At 47.4% G+C, this 14,522-nt stretch overlaps 1 protein-coding gene across 1 annotated transcript in view; it reads left to right on the forward strand.

Moving 5' to 3' along the window:
- LOC139226779 (dynein axonemal heavy chain 17-like) overlaps positions 1-14,522 on the forward strand; it is a 1,002,254-nt gene that overhangs the window by 605,028 nt on the left and 382,704 nt on the right. Inside the window, exons 37-38 of the mRNA XM_070857781.1 lie at positions 288-392; positions 12,589-12,746. Coding sequence (XP_070713882.1) covers positions 288-392; positions 12,589-12,746 — 263 coding nt within the window. The remainder of the gene's footprint in view (positions 1-287; positions 393-12,588; positions 12,747-14,522) is intronic.

The following is a 14,522-nucleotide window of genomic DNA, read 5'->3' on the forward strand; positions in this document are numbered from 1 at the left end:
TCTGCCATGGGAATGTCCTCCTTCCCGAGATGCGGCCATCTGTCAAGCCAGAAACTTGACAGATTGGAAAAGCCGGTTTTCAGCGCATGCGCATTGTGCACCGAAAATTGGCTTTTCCTGTGCCTTCTCGGGTCTGTACACACTCCCTACAGACCCGGGGAGACCAGAATTTCAGGGCCGTTGTGTATTTTCTAATATTTATAGTTTGCCTCTGTATTACAGCACCTATGTTTTTACCCCTTAAAGTAGCTTAACTATCTAAAGATTGATCTTTTTTCACCATATAGTCCTGTGGGAATATCTACAAGGGTCTGGCACAAAGTGGAGCCTGGGGCTGTTTTGATGAATTCAACAGGATCTCTGTGGAAGTTTTGTCAGTGATTGCAGTGCAGGTAACTTAAAGATCTTCAATTGTCCCCTATTGAAGGATAGCAACAAAATTATAATTCTTCCTTTTAAGTTCAATTTCCAAATTTCAAATGAAATGCACTCCATCTTGTGGTGGAAAATCACTCTCACGGTAGCCCTTTCTATGCTTTGACACTTAAAGACAGAGGGGTAGATATTCCTTGAGTCCAATTTTCGGACCTGAAATGGGTACAAATGGAGTGCATGTCCCAAATGGGAGGCCTGAGACTGACCCAAAATGAGGTCTCTGGCCTCATTAGCATTACTTGGGTGAGCTGTCAGTGCCTTTTGTGCCTCCACAGGCAGCTTGCCCATTTTATAAGGATCAGTGTCAGGCCGCTTGCTTTGCCGACAGTGGCCCGAAAGTAAGTTTTGGAGGGGGGTGGAAAATAGGAAGAGGGCTAATTGCAGCTGGCACTGGCTCTAGAAAGTGCTGTGGAGCCGGGAGAACTCCAGGTTTTTCAAATGAAAAGCAAAACTTACCTTTTTGGTGGCAGCTGTTCGCTTGCTTAGTTGCATCCATGTCTGAGTTAACTTCTGAGGTACAGGCTCGACGCCTGCTTTGTGCAGAGCAGCCCAATTTCCCTGAGGAATCCGAAAATGGGTGGTCAACTCGTTAATGCCTGGTTTGTGCTACCCCGAGACCCAATTTCACCCGAGAGTGAGTTACACCCAAAGCCACTTCCACTTGTGTTTTCCATGATCTTTTATGTTGGTTCAGAATTAAATTCACCAGAATCTTGAAGCCTAACCTAAGCAGAGCAATTTCAAGCGCATTTTGGGCGCAATTTGCTGATTGGGCCCAAAGCGGAAACGCTACCCTAAAGTAATCTAGCACAGTAATTTTAGATACATTGGCCGGAATTTTTAATTTTGTGTCGGGTTCATTGCGTGCGGGTGCTGTAGTGGGTCGGGAACGCGATGTTCTGGGCAACACACTGCTTAGAGTGACTTTCACTTAATGGCCCCAATTGAAAGAGTCATGCGCATTATCCGGCCCTATTAAATGGTGCGGGTCTGATGACATCATTGATGACTCGTTTCCAGCACCCATATTTAAAGCAGCCTTGCACTGAACTTACTTGATGGGTGCCAGAGGAGCTTGAAATGTGACAAAGAAAGGACATAGTAGTGTTATAACTTCGGAAGAATAGATAACCAAAGGCAGAGGGCTGCACCATGCTTCTCTGATTCATCGCTGCATATGCTGGTGGAGGCTGTCAGAGTACACAGGAAGGTCCTCTTCCCTGCTGATAGGCAAAGGAGACCTCCACAAGAAAAAAAAGAGCTTGGCTGAATTTAGCTGAGGGGGTTAGCAGCAGGAGTGTGGTGAGGAGGACCTGGATACAGTGCTGGAAGCACTTCTGTGATCTCATGAGGTCAGGAAATGTGAGTGTAATGCCACACTCACCCTCATCCTGAAGTGCCTGTCAACACATCACTATCACTCTGCCTTCCAAAGTCTACTCCTGCACATCATTCTTCACACCAACCTACCTTGCACGTCCACCCATCCCTGTCTCTCTATGTATATACTCACATCTCTATCTGACTAACCACCCCTCACACTCACCCTCATTCTAATGCAATCATAGCAAGTAACACCACAGAAGGAGGCCATTTGGCCTCATAGTCACCCTCTATGGATGTAACCCATCCAGTCCTTACACTCATTCCATCACTCTCACTCAAACTTCTCTTTCCTTGCTTGCAGGAGGAGAGCTCACAACAACAGAGCGAGGGAGAGAACCGGAGATGCCCTCCAGTAACTACGCATCTTACAGCAGCAGAGGAGGTGGCCCTGAAAATTACGGGAGCTCAAAAGGCGCTGGCAGTGGGAAATGGAGAGAGGGGGGACATCCCAGCAATTTGGTGACAGAATCACATCTCATAAAGCCACATGGTATACAAGTCACCCATGTGGTGACTCATGTCAGCAGCCAGTGAAATATCATCACGTGCAGAATGGTAACATTACTCATTCTTATTATAACACTTCTAATTCATCTCTTTACTCTCCCACAGGTCCATCAACTGCCACCTCACCCCCCCCCCCACCCCCCCACCACTCATTGCCCAGCTGGAGGAGGAAGACCTCTCCTCAGAGGAACCTCCAGCCTTTGAGAGTGCATCATCAGCAGACCCAAGTGCAACCAGCATCACCACAGATGCTCACACCTTGGTGGGTCCTTTGTTACCTGGTGCCTCACAATTCACAAGTGAGCAAGAGCAGGTGAAGTTGACAGGGACAGCAGTGGAGACACCTTGCCGGAGGGCACAGGACACTCCAAGAACATAAGAGCATAAGAAATAGGAGCAGGAGTAGGCCATTTGGCTCCTCGAGCCTGCTCCGCCATGCAATGATCATAGCTGATCTTCGATCTCAATTCCACTTTCCTGCCCTAACCCATATCCCTTAATTCCTTTGGAGTCCGAAAATCTATCTATCTCAGCCTTGAATATATTCAACGACTGAGCGTCTACAGCACTTTGGGGCAGAGATTTGCAAAAATTCACAACCCGCTGATTGAAGAAATTCCTCCTCATCGCAGTTTTAAAAGGCCAGCCCCTTATTCTGAGATTTTACCCCCAAGTTGTAGACTCTCCAGCCAGGGGAAAAAAATCTCTCAGCATCTACCCTGTCAATCCCCCTCAGAATCTTATATGTTTCAATGAGGTCACGTCTCATTCTTCTAAACGCCAGAGAGCCCAATCTATTCAATCTCTCCTTGTGTCAAAGGCAGAGTCTCGGTTAAGGAGATCTTCAAAATGCTCCTTCCAATGGGCACTGACTGTCTCTCTGTCCTTGATGAGTACCTCATCGCTCTTGGCCAACAGTGAGGTAAGGCTTGGATGCTTGGGCTGTAGGTGGTCTTGACTGCACTGAAGAATCCACGCATGTCGTGGTTGTCGGCTGACTGCTGGATCTCATGTGCTTTCTCCATCCACCATCTTTTCTTTAGGTCATGGGTTTTTTGTTGGACCTTGACCTTCAGATGTCTGTAGAGTTGCTTTGTTGCTCTCGTGTTGGGTTGCTGTTTTAAGTTTAGAAATGCCTTGCACTTGCAGCTAATTAGCTCCTGGATCTCCTGGTCATTCTCGTTGAACCAGTCTTGGTGTTTCCTGGTCGAGCGACCGAGCGTCTCTTCACAGCTGTTGATTATGGCGGCCTTGAGGGCAGACCAGGCACTGTGGGTACTCTGGGTTATCGATGGTCGCCAGATTGGCAGTGAGGCGCTGACTGAACAGGGCTTTCTTAAGAGGATCTTTAAGTGCCTCTACATTGATTTTTCTGCGGCATTGTTTTTGTTGCTGTCACTGTTTCAGGACTACATTGATGTTAATGATGGAACGGATTAGACAGTGGTTCATCCAGCAGTTGTTGGCTCTTGTCATAGCGCGGGTGATGCGCACTTCCTTGCGGTCCCTCGCTCGGACGATGACGTAGTCAAGCAGATGCCAGTGCTTGGAGCAAGGGTGCTGCCATGATGTCTTGTACTTGTCCCTCTGGCGACACAAGGTGTTGGTAATGACAAGACCATGTTCAAGGCATTTCGTCAGTAGCTCGACAACAGAGGTTGGGGTGGTCTTGGACCTGGCCTGGAGACGGTGAAGGTTGAACAAGTTCCCACTGGTTCTGTAGTTTAGTTCCATTCCAACAGGAAGCTTGATGACTGTGAAGTGGAGCATGGCAGCGAGGAGGATTGAGAAGAGGGTTGAGTCAATGACGCAGCCCTGTTTGACCCGGTCCGGATGTGGATTGGGTCTGTAATGGATCTATTGGTAAGGATCATGGCTTGCATGTCGTCATAGAGCAGGCGGAGGATGTTGATGAACTTTTGGGGGCATCCGAAACAGAGGAGGATGCTCCTTAGACCCTCGCGGTTGACAGTGTCAGAGGCCTTTGTAAGGTCGAAGAAAGCCAGGTATAAGCGCTGCAAAAATCATGTCCGTTGTGCCTCGAAGGGGACGAAATCTGCACTGTGACTCGGGGAGGAGCTCCTCGGCCATAGGGAGAAGAAGGTTGAGGAGGGCTCTAGCGACGACTTTCCCGGTGGCTGATAGCAGAGAGATTCCTCTGTAGTTACCGCAGTCGGACTTGTCCCCTTTTTTAAAGATGGTCACGATCACTGCATCTCTGAGATCTTCCGGCATGCTCTCCTCCCTCCAGATGAGAGAGATGAGTTCATGTATTCAGGCGAATAGTGCCTCTGCCATACTTCAGTGCCTCAGCAGGGATTCCATCTACTCCTGTAGTCTTGTTGTTGTTAAGCTGTCTTATGGCTTTTTCTACCTCGTACAGTGTTGGGGTTTTGCTGAGATGGTGGTGGGTAGCATGCTGCGGGATAGAGTCGAGAACACTCGAATCAACAACAGAGTCTTGATTGAGGAGATCTTCGAAGTGCTCCTTCCAGCGGGCCCTGACTGTCTCAGTGTCCTTGATGAGTGTTTCTCCGTTCTTGGCCAGCAGTGGGGTGGGGCCTTGGGAGTTTGGACCGTAGGTGGCATTGACTGCGATGAAGAATCCTCGCACATCATGGCTGTCGGCCAGCTGCTGTATCTCCTGTGCTTTCTCCATCCACCACCTGTTCTTTAGGTCCTGGGTTTTTTTGATGGACCTCAGCCTTGAGCCGTCTGTAATGTTGCTTTGCTGCTCCCGAGTTGGGTTGATGTTTAAGGCTCAGAAATACCCTGCGCTTGCGATCTATTAGCTCTTGGATCTCCTAATTATTCTCATCAAACCAGTCCTGGTGTTTCCTGGTTGAGTGACCGAGCGTCTCTTTGCAGACACTGGTTATGGAGGCCTGGAGGGCAGACCAAGCACTGTAGGCATTCTGCGTCTCAGGGTCATCAAGGCACGCCAGGTTAGTGGTGAGGTACTGACTGTATAGGGCTCTCTTAGCTGGGTCTTTAAGTGTCCCGGCATTGAATTTTTTGTGACCCCGCTTCTGCTGCCCCCTTCGCTTTGGGGCTATGTTGATGTCAATGATGAATCGGATTAGGCGGTAGATCGTATTAACCTCAGATTTCGCCACATTATATTCCATCTGCCACCTTATTGCCCACTTAATCTGTCTAGATCTCTTTGCATCTTCGTCACATCTTACCTTTCCACCTAGCTTTGTATCGACAGAATACTTGTGTACATTGGACTCGGTCCCATCATCTAAGCACTGAACCTTGCGGCACCCAACTCGTTATAGCCTGCCAATCTCAAAATGAACGGTTTACCCCTACTCTCTGTTTTCTGTCCATTAACCAATCCTCTATCCATACTAATACATTACCTTGAATCCCATGAGCCCTTATCTTGTATAATAACTTTTTATGAGGCACCTTATCGAATGCCTTATGGAAATCCAAATATACTACATCCACTTGTTCCCCTTTATCTACCCTGCTAGTTACATCCTCAAAAAACTCTTAATAAATTTGTCAAACATAATTTCCCTTTCATTGAGTCTGCCTAATCATATTATGATTTTCTAAGTATCCTGTTACCACTTCCTTAACAATGGATTCCAGCAGTTTCTCACTGACTGATGTCCGGCTAGCTGGCCTATAGTTCCCGATTTTCTCTCTCCCTCCTTTCTTGAATAGCGGTGTTACATTTGCTGCCTTCCAAGCTGCTGGGACCTTTCTTGAATCTAGGGAATTTTGGAAGATCACAACCAATGCATCCACTTTCTCTGCAACCACCTCTTTTAGAAACCTAGGATGTAGGCCATTAGGTCCAGGGGATTTGTCGGCTTTTAGTCCCATTAGTTTCTCAAGTCCTTTTTCTCTGTTGACATTAATACTTTTAAGTTCCTCGCTCTCATTAGCCCCTTAGTTCCCACTATTTTTGGTATACTTCTTGTGTCTTCTACTGTGAAGACAAATACAAAATATTTGTTTAAAGCCTCTACCATTTCCAATTCCCCAATATAATTTTTTCTGTCTCAGCCTCTAAGGGACCAATGCTTACTTTTGTTATTGTCTTCCTTTTTACATAATTGTAGAAGCTCTTAGAATCTGTTTTTATATTTCTTGCTAATTTACTCTCATTCTATTTTCTCCCTTTTTATCAATTTTTTGGTCATCCTTTGCTGGTTTCTAAAGGTCTTCCAATCCTCAGGCTTACTACCATTCTTTGCAACATTAAGGGCTCAATTTTCCTGGGCCATTTGTGCCGTTTTTTTGGCGCGCGCCGTTTTTTTGTCGTATTTATTTTTGTCAGGGTTTCCCCCTGCGATATGCGCTGGTGTAACTGACTTAGTTACGATTTTTCTAGGCCAGTTTTTTTTTTACATCAAATGTTCCCTCATGTCTGCGCCGGTTTTTCCGCAGTTTTGCCAACATTTTTTCCTCCTTGGTCGGCGTATTTGGCCACTCCCGAAAAACCTTCTGGGCACTTAAGAAAACCAGCGCACATTGAGAAATCGGTGCTGAAAGACGACATTGTTTTTAATCGAAGATTTTGGAGGGAGTTGAGACCGCTGTAAAAATCAATAATAAAGTTCAACTTTTTTTACCTGTCAACGAAGTAAATGGTAGTTTGTTTGATTTCAGAAGTTTTCTCTTTTTTTTTACTCACTCACATGCTATCACCGAACATCTTGAAGCAGGGCTGGATGGTCATAGATTTGGCCGGCAGAATTGACCCCGCGCCCAGACACAGGGGCTCGGGGCTCAACTAGAAAACAAGTCATGGCGAGGGGAGGGGAGGTGAAGGGAGAGAGAGAGAGCGAGGTGCAGATTGGAAGGCTTTGAGGCCGGGGAGCGAGGTGCCGATCAGAAGCCTTTGAAGACTGCAACGGGGGGGGAGGGGGGGGAGGGAAAGTGAGAGAGAAGGGGAGAAGTCACAAGATTGCAATTAGTTAAGGGGGGAGAGAGAGAGGAACAAATAATGGAAATGATTGTTTTAATGTAAAATATATTTTATTCAAAAGTTTAACAATTATTTTGTACTTAACTTTAATAAAATTATTCTTGTGTCAAACTTTACTTTACAATCACTCTTTAAGATCACTTACAAACTTTTAAACTTGTAAATTAACATAACTTACCAAAAAAAATTAATTTGAGAACAGTTACAAAAGTAGCAACAATAATAATAACAACAACAGCAAAGAAAGGCTGCACATACCCATCTCTCCTCTACCTTATTCTAAGACCGCCCGCTGCGCTTGGTCTTGGACACTCCAACACATCTCCCCGCAGGCAGTGGCGCAGTGTTTCTGGGCGTGGTACCAAGCTTATTCTTTCTAACATCTCGGGTACTGTGCACCTCTTGGGCGGTGTCGGTGGCAGGCGGCAAGTTGGAGGGCCCAGGCGGCATGTTGGAGGGCCCGCCATTCGGCTCTTCAGAGGCTGGTGTGGGGATTGGAATGCAAGTGACAGTTGATTCTGCCAATGGACGTGGGGTCTGGGCATGTTCCCTTATTGCAGCAGCTAATTCCAACATGCCTTCCCTCATGCGCCCTGACAGTGTCTCAACAACCTGCAACATTCCTTCCCTCATGTTGAGCAAAACTGTCTGAACTACCTGCAACATTCCCTTCCTCATGGTCAGTGACAGTGTTTGCACTATCTCTTTCATTCCCTCCCCGATGGTCACTGACAGCGCATCAGCTACCTCTGACATTTCCCTCCCTCATGGCCACTATTCCCTCACTGATGGTCCTGGACATCGTTCCCATTTCTCGTGTCATTGCTGTTACTTCTCCCAACAGTCCCACTACCTCCATCACTCACTCACCTCCAGGAATGATTGGGTAAAGTCAATGCTCTCCGCACTCAATGACATCATCTGAACCACATCTGTTAGATCCTGCACCTCAGGGGAGTGCGGTCGAGCTCTCCTTCCCCTCCTCCCCACGAGTGTGGCTCGCAGCCCACCACTGGGACCCACAACCTGGGATGGTGGGGCCCCCTGGGTGTGCCTCGCTGCACCCCACCACTGGGACCCACAACCTCGGAAGGTGGGAAACCATGGAATGTCCCAACAGCACTCAAAACACTAGTCATGGAAGGAGCGGTCACCACAATGAGCGGCACCTCCTCCAAAGTCAGTAAAACAGTGGGGGCTTCATCCAGCTCCATCTCCTCCCCCCCGCTCTCCTCATTCTCTCCCCCATGTTCTTGGTCTGGAGGGTTAGATTGGAAGATGTTCTCCTCTTCAGGCTCATCTGGGTCTGAATCTTCTGCATCATCAGGGTTGGCCTCAAGTTCTGCAAAATATAACAGAACAGACAAATGGTTAGCAGCAGAGGAGTGGGGCAGGGTGGATGGCATGAGTATGCTCACACAGTGCAGGCCAGGCAGCAGGCTGATTTGAAATACCACGATGAATTTGCAGGACTTACCCTCTCCCTTGAGTGTGGACCCAGCTTGTGCAGTGGTGATTGCTTTTCTCCAGGCAGGACCCATCAAAGCAGCGACCCTGTTCGAGTTCTTTCCCTTTTATTATGTGCTACCTTCCCCTACAAAGATGAAAACCTAACTTTTTAGACAGGGTGTCTTTCTGCTGGGTGGCGTATACCAATGGTCACATTTACAACTGCAATTCCATTCTAGTGAATAAATGAAAATATTACTTACACTAACCACTTTTTACACTGGCCTCCAGATCTCGTGGTGGTCACCACTGCACAGTAATCTTCTGCAACTTAGTTCCAGCGTTTCTTCATTTCTTTGGGTGGAACTTTTATGTGACCTCTGCTGGTGTCCCGCTCCTGCCATCTGTTCTCAATCACAGTAACTAGCACCTTTGTTTCTTCCTGTAAGAAATTCTTGGTCCTTGCACCGCGTTGCATCTTCTACTGCTGCAGCTGCGATTTTTCCAATGCTCTCACACAGCACTCCTTCTCACACACACAACTGGCTCTTTAAAAATGGCCGATTGTCAACTCAGAGCTGTACTGCACATGCGCATCTATTGCAACAACGTCAGAAACGTAACTTTTTTTCCACGCATGCACAGAAGTTGCGGCATCGGTTTTCGGCGCAGACAGCAGGCTCACTCCCCGAGACTGGACACGCTGTGCGGCGCAAAATTCGAATTATAGATCAGGGAAACTTTGGCAAATTATTTCTGGCCGAGAAAAATGGGCGTAACTCTGGTAATATGCCAGAAAACGGGCTTGGGCAAAATTGAGCTGTATATACCTCTTTTAATCTAATCTAGTGAATTATTTTAATCTACAACATTCCTCAGCCTCAGTACTTGGTCTCCGCTGGGGTGTCATGAGCCATGTCTTCAGTGGATAGCCCTTGTCTCCAAGCAGCCAGCTGGTAAGTCTGTTTGAAGGTGCGAAGAGCTGAGAGAGGGTGGTCTGGTGCAGCACGAAAGAGTCATGCCAAGGAATCTGGCACCCACATGCATTATCTTTTTATGGTTGTAGACAAGCTGCACATTGAGGGAGTGGAAGCCCTGGGCAGCAGGTCTTGTTCCAGCAAGCTACAAATGTTTGCGATAGCCTTGTACAATAGCCTGAGCCTCCTGAAGCACTGCTGCTCAGTCATGTTGAGGAAGCTCATCCTCTGCCTGTATACCCTGTGTTGGGGGTAGCACCTCCGGCGCGGTGCAGCCAGGTGCTGACTCCCTCTCTCCTGTGGAGTATCAGGTTGTTGATGAGAAGGCTAATGTTGTGTTGCTGCTGCTACTGGTGTGGCTGTTGCTGGTGTTGTGGCTGGTGGTGCTCAGCTTGGTCCGATTCTGGGGACCAAGGTGAGACAGTATAAGTGGTGATGTTATAGATGGCAGGTCAATTCACGATCATGTTCTAATACTGACTAGCAATGTGCTGAGAGTGGCTTCCGAGGTTGCAGAAATGACCTGCAAAGTTCAGAAACATAAATCTGTGCACAAAATGGAGTCAACAAGAGCCTTTTTTTCTTAGGCAACTAATGAGGTGTAAGGTGTATGTATTTATGTGGTATTCCCACCTGTCAACCATCAGCCGGTCCAGACAGCGGGCGGTCGAGGGGGTCGTTCAACCTGACTGCCTGCCTCTCTTCCGCTCTTACATCCGGTCCAGGGTGTCCTTGGAGATGGAGCACGCGGTGTCCACCGGTACGCTCGCGGCCTTCCACGAGAGGTGGGCACCGGAGGGACTGGAGTGCATCATCACGCCCGGCAACCAAATTTTAATTTGATTTTACGTTTTAAAGTTTAATTTGTTTTAAATGCCGGTGCTTTTAGTGTCCCCTTCCCTTTTATAGGGGGCACTGGAAAAATTTGATTTTAGCGCCCAAAAAAAAACCCCCAAAAAAATGAAAAACACAAAAAAAAACAAAAAAAGGAAAAAAGGGCCTTGTAAATGTCTGGTGTGTCACCCAGGTCGGGTGGCACGGTTTAATGTTTTATGTTTTTGCAGGTGAACTCCAAAAAGAGTTTCCCACCTGTCAATTAATACCCTCGCACAATGGCCACTGAGCTTCCGCCTCCCCCTTCACAGGCGAGGTGCCTGAGCTGCGTGCTTCACGTGCCATTATATTCAGTAGCTGCAGCTAAAAGCGCTGTTAAGGGTCCAATAACAAGCAGTTAATAAGTTGAATTAGGTTGCCCGCCTCTGTGGAGCGGGTCTGTGGCGCACTGGGAAACGCGCCCGAGTTAAAGGTGTGAGGAGGCAGGATGATGGCAGGTTCCGATTTCCACAATTTTTAACAGCTGCCTCCAAACGCACACGCACGGCAACGGGAAGATTCCGGCCATTTAGTTCAATAGGATCACACATCATTCTGCAGCTAAGTGAAGTGCAGTAGGCACTTTACAGGTTCATTTCTGGGTACCACAATCTATAACTGAATCTGGCCCATTACTCACTTCACGTGCACTGGCAGCTCAGCTGATGAGCGGTTTCATGCCAAATTCACTGCTCATTCTGATGGCACATGAAAAACTTGGCCTATAGCACTTTTAGCTGGGGAGCAGAATATCCAATGAGGTAGCATCCCTTTGAAGGCTGCAGATAACCATTAATGGGCAAGTTTGATGGTGTCAGAAAAATTGACAAATTGCTCATAATGATGCAGCAGAGAAATGTAACCAGTACAGATGCTGAAGGGCTGGAGGTCCAGCTGTAGGAAGTGCACCAAAGTATGTAATCCTATTTGAGGCTGAAGGCTACATTCCATAGAGCTATGAAGTTTGCAGAAGGAAACCATTCAGTATCCATGTTGTCTCTTCGCTCGAACAATCCAAAACGAATCCCATTACCCTGCTCTCTCTGCACAGCTCAGCATCTGACTCTCTGCTTCCCAAACTCTGAGATGATAGGTCCCCACATAATTCCCAGGCAGGTGTTCCAGGGCCTGTAGAATGAGGTGGGTGACATCTTGGTGCATGCAGCCAAACAGGTAACATTGGCTCTTGATCACCTTCTTTCATGCGATACCATGGAAAGCATAACATGCTGTGATTGAGGTGTTTCTGAAGAACTTTCCAGCATAACAGTTAGTCAAGCATTCATGTCTGGTAGTAATGTTACTGGAGATCTACTAGTGAAGCTTACTTTGAAAAGATGAGCCTCAGCGGCACAATATCTGTCAAAACAAGGTAATGCCACAGCTCTGCAGATGCTGTTAAGAGGCCACAGAGCATCACTTGGGCAGCTTGACCTGCTTATCATCATTCTGCAGGCCTTCCTCTTCCTACAAATGCATTAAGTCAGAGGATCTCTATTGTCAGTTTGCTATATGGAAAAAAATTAATAATTAATAGTAACCGGCACAAAAGCTTATGAAAAAATGTATAAGAAGGATTTTTAAAGGCCCCAAACCATTTATCTTGAATGTGTGTGGAAATTTTAAAGGTCCTCCACCTATTGATTCACCCTCAAAGCCTCCTGCCCACTAGCTTTCCTGGGACTGCTATTGAGTTGACATCCAGCACCCTTTTTGGGCCAGGAAATGGAACAGCACTCTTATTGAGAAGGCAGATGAAGCTTCTGCCTGCTTCATTTGGGATCTTCAAATGCCTGTCCAGAAAATGAAGCAGGTCTGAAATTCAGTGATAATCTTGCGGAACTGCTAGTTGTTGCACTAAAATCTTGGACATAAAATTAATTGACTCATGCATTGAAAAAGATGGCTGAAGAGATGATAAAAGGTTTAATATGGAAGGTATTCTACTGCAGGATGATGCACTTTTAGAAAGTTAATGACTTTGATTATACTCTACCAACATTGTTGCAGGTGAAATGTATTCAGGATGCAATAAGTGACAAGAAAGAAAAATTCAATTTTCTGGGAGAAAGTATTGTTCTCCGCCCTTCAGTTGGCATTTTCATTACAATGAATCCAGGTTATGCAGGACGTACAGAACTGCCAGAAAATCTGAAGGCATTATTCAGGTAGTGTAACTGATTATTTAATTTTAATATGGCTCTGTTTATGTGCTGTGTATTTAAAAAAATATGGGCTAGTAATTTGGTATCACCCATTTTGAGGTGGGGAACCCGGTGGGTCGGTAAGTGTAGCGTCTTGGGAAAGTTAGCGCCGTCTACCGTGAAATACGGTTTCAGCGTCCCAAGAGGGAAAGGGAGCGGTAAATCAGTCGTTGCACAATTCTCTTAGGGCGGTGAAGCCGAAAATCCTTGTGTTAATTTCCCAGAGCGAATGTGGATGAGGCGATGGGCACTAAACATTTCGGTGCCAGCCGCTTCTTAAAGGCGAGGTAAGATGAGTCTGCGCAGGCGCAGCTTCAGCATCACAGTCTGCTCAGAGTAGGAAGATGGCTGAGGGAGCAGATCACCAACGTGCCCATCGATTTTCGAACGCGGCCCTAGAGGCATTAATCGAGGCTGTGGAGAGGCAATGGGATGTCCTGCAGCCTGAGAGTGGAAGGAGCACCCTTCCTAGAGTTTTTTGACAGTTGTGGAGGGAGGTGGCACAGCACATGTCGGCCAGGAACACAGTGCCAGAACCATGACACAATGTCGCAAGAAGTTCAACGACCCCACTAGGGTCATCAAGGTGAGTACCCTTTCTATGCACATTACGATGCCATAATGTGAACCTCACTGTCTCATACAATGTACAATATGTGCAGTACCTGCTCCTTCACTATGTGTACTAGGCCATGGTCTTCATTGCTGAAGAGACCTGCAAAGTTCTGCCTCAGTTCAGAGCCATGTCCTGCCCATCCAAGCGTAGCTTACCTTTTTGTTCCCTACTCAGCCTCAGCCCTCCTCGTACTATTGTTTCACTCTTTATATGTGTTTGTAAAACTTCAGCCTTACCCTTAATCTTAGCTGGTAGCCATCTAATCCCACCGTTCACATAACCACTCTGCGCAGCTACTCAGATTCAAATGGACATGTGCACACTTCCATGCAGTAGCAGCTATTCAACTCTGCAAAGCACATGTGGCACACGATTAGCTGCACTCTTACACCTTCTTCTGTTTGTTATTGCAGCCAAAACTGGCTCATAACAGGCATGAGCAAATGCGCACTGGAGGAGGGGAGCATGACATACACGCCCTCACGGAGATGGAAGAGCGAGTGTCCGCCCTCACGGGCGCACAAGTGGGTGCAGTAGCGGTTGGGAAAGCCGAGCCCCCTGGGGACAGTGATGTCATGTTCATGCCCTTTGCCTCTCATATGTGACCATTTACCCTTGAAACCACATGCCCTTTACACATAAATGTCCTATGTCGCCTCCTTCTTCCCTTCCTTCTTCCTCCCCTGCTGCTAACCATACTTCTGTCTCTATGCACCAATCCGGCACGTTCCATCAGCTGCGCATAGTAGGAACAGCACCTCAGCGGAAGACCTGCTATCCTGGGGTTCGATGAGTCTGAGGTTCCTGGTCATACTAGCATGCAGCAATGCTAAGCACGAGGGGAAACTCGGGGGCCAGCTCCCCGGAGGGTGAGTCGGCCCCTGAGTCCTGCTGAGTGTGACTCAGATTTGAACTTGGAGGCTATGGCGAGCATGGATGGACTTGCTGAGAGGTTGGGGGATCATCTGCCGGATCATCTCATTCCTTTCCGCAGCCCATCGAGCCCATCCTTGAGCAGTACCAGAGAAAGTTGGACTTGACGAGCGACCATGGGGACCCAGAGGGATGGCGTGTCCCATGACTGATGTGGCAGCAGCTATTACAGCACAGGCCGAAGCCACGCA

The sequence above is a fragment of the Pristiophorus japonicus genome, chromosome 16 (assembly GCF_044704955.1).
Source record: "Pristiophorus japonicus isolate sPriJap1 chromosome 16, sPriJap1.hap1, whole genome shotgun sequence".
In the NCBI taxonomy this organism is placed as follows: domain Eukaryota; kingdom Metazoa; phylum Chordata; class Chondrichthyes; family Pristiophoridae; genus Pristiophorus; species Pristiophorus japonicus.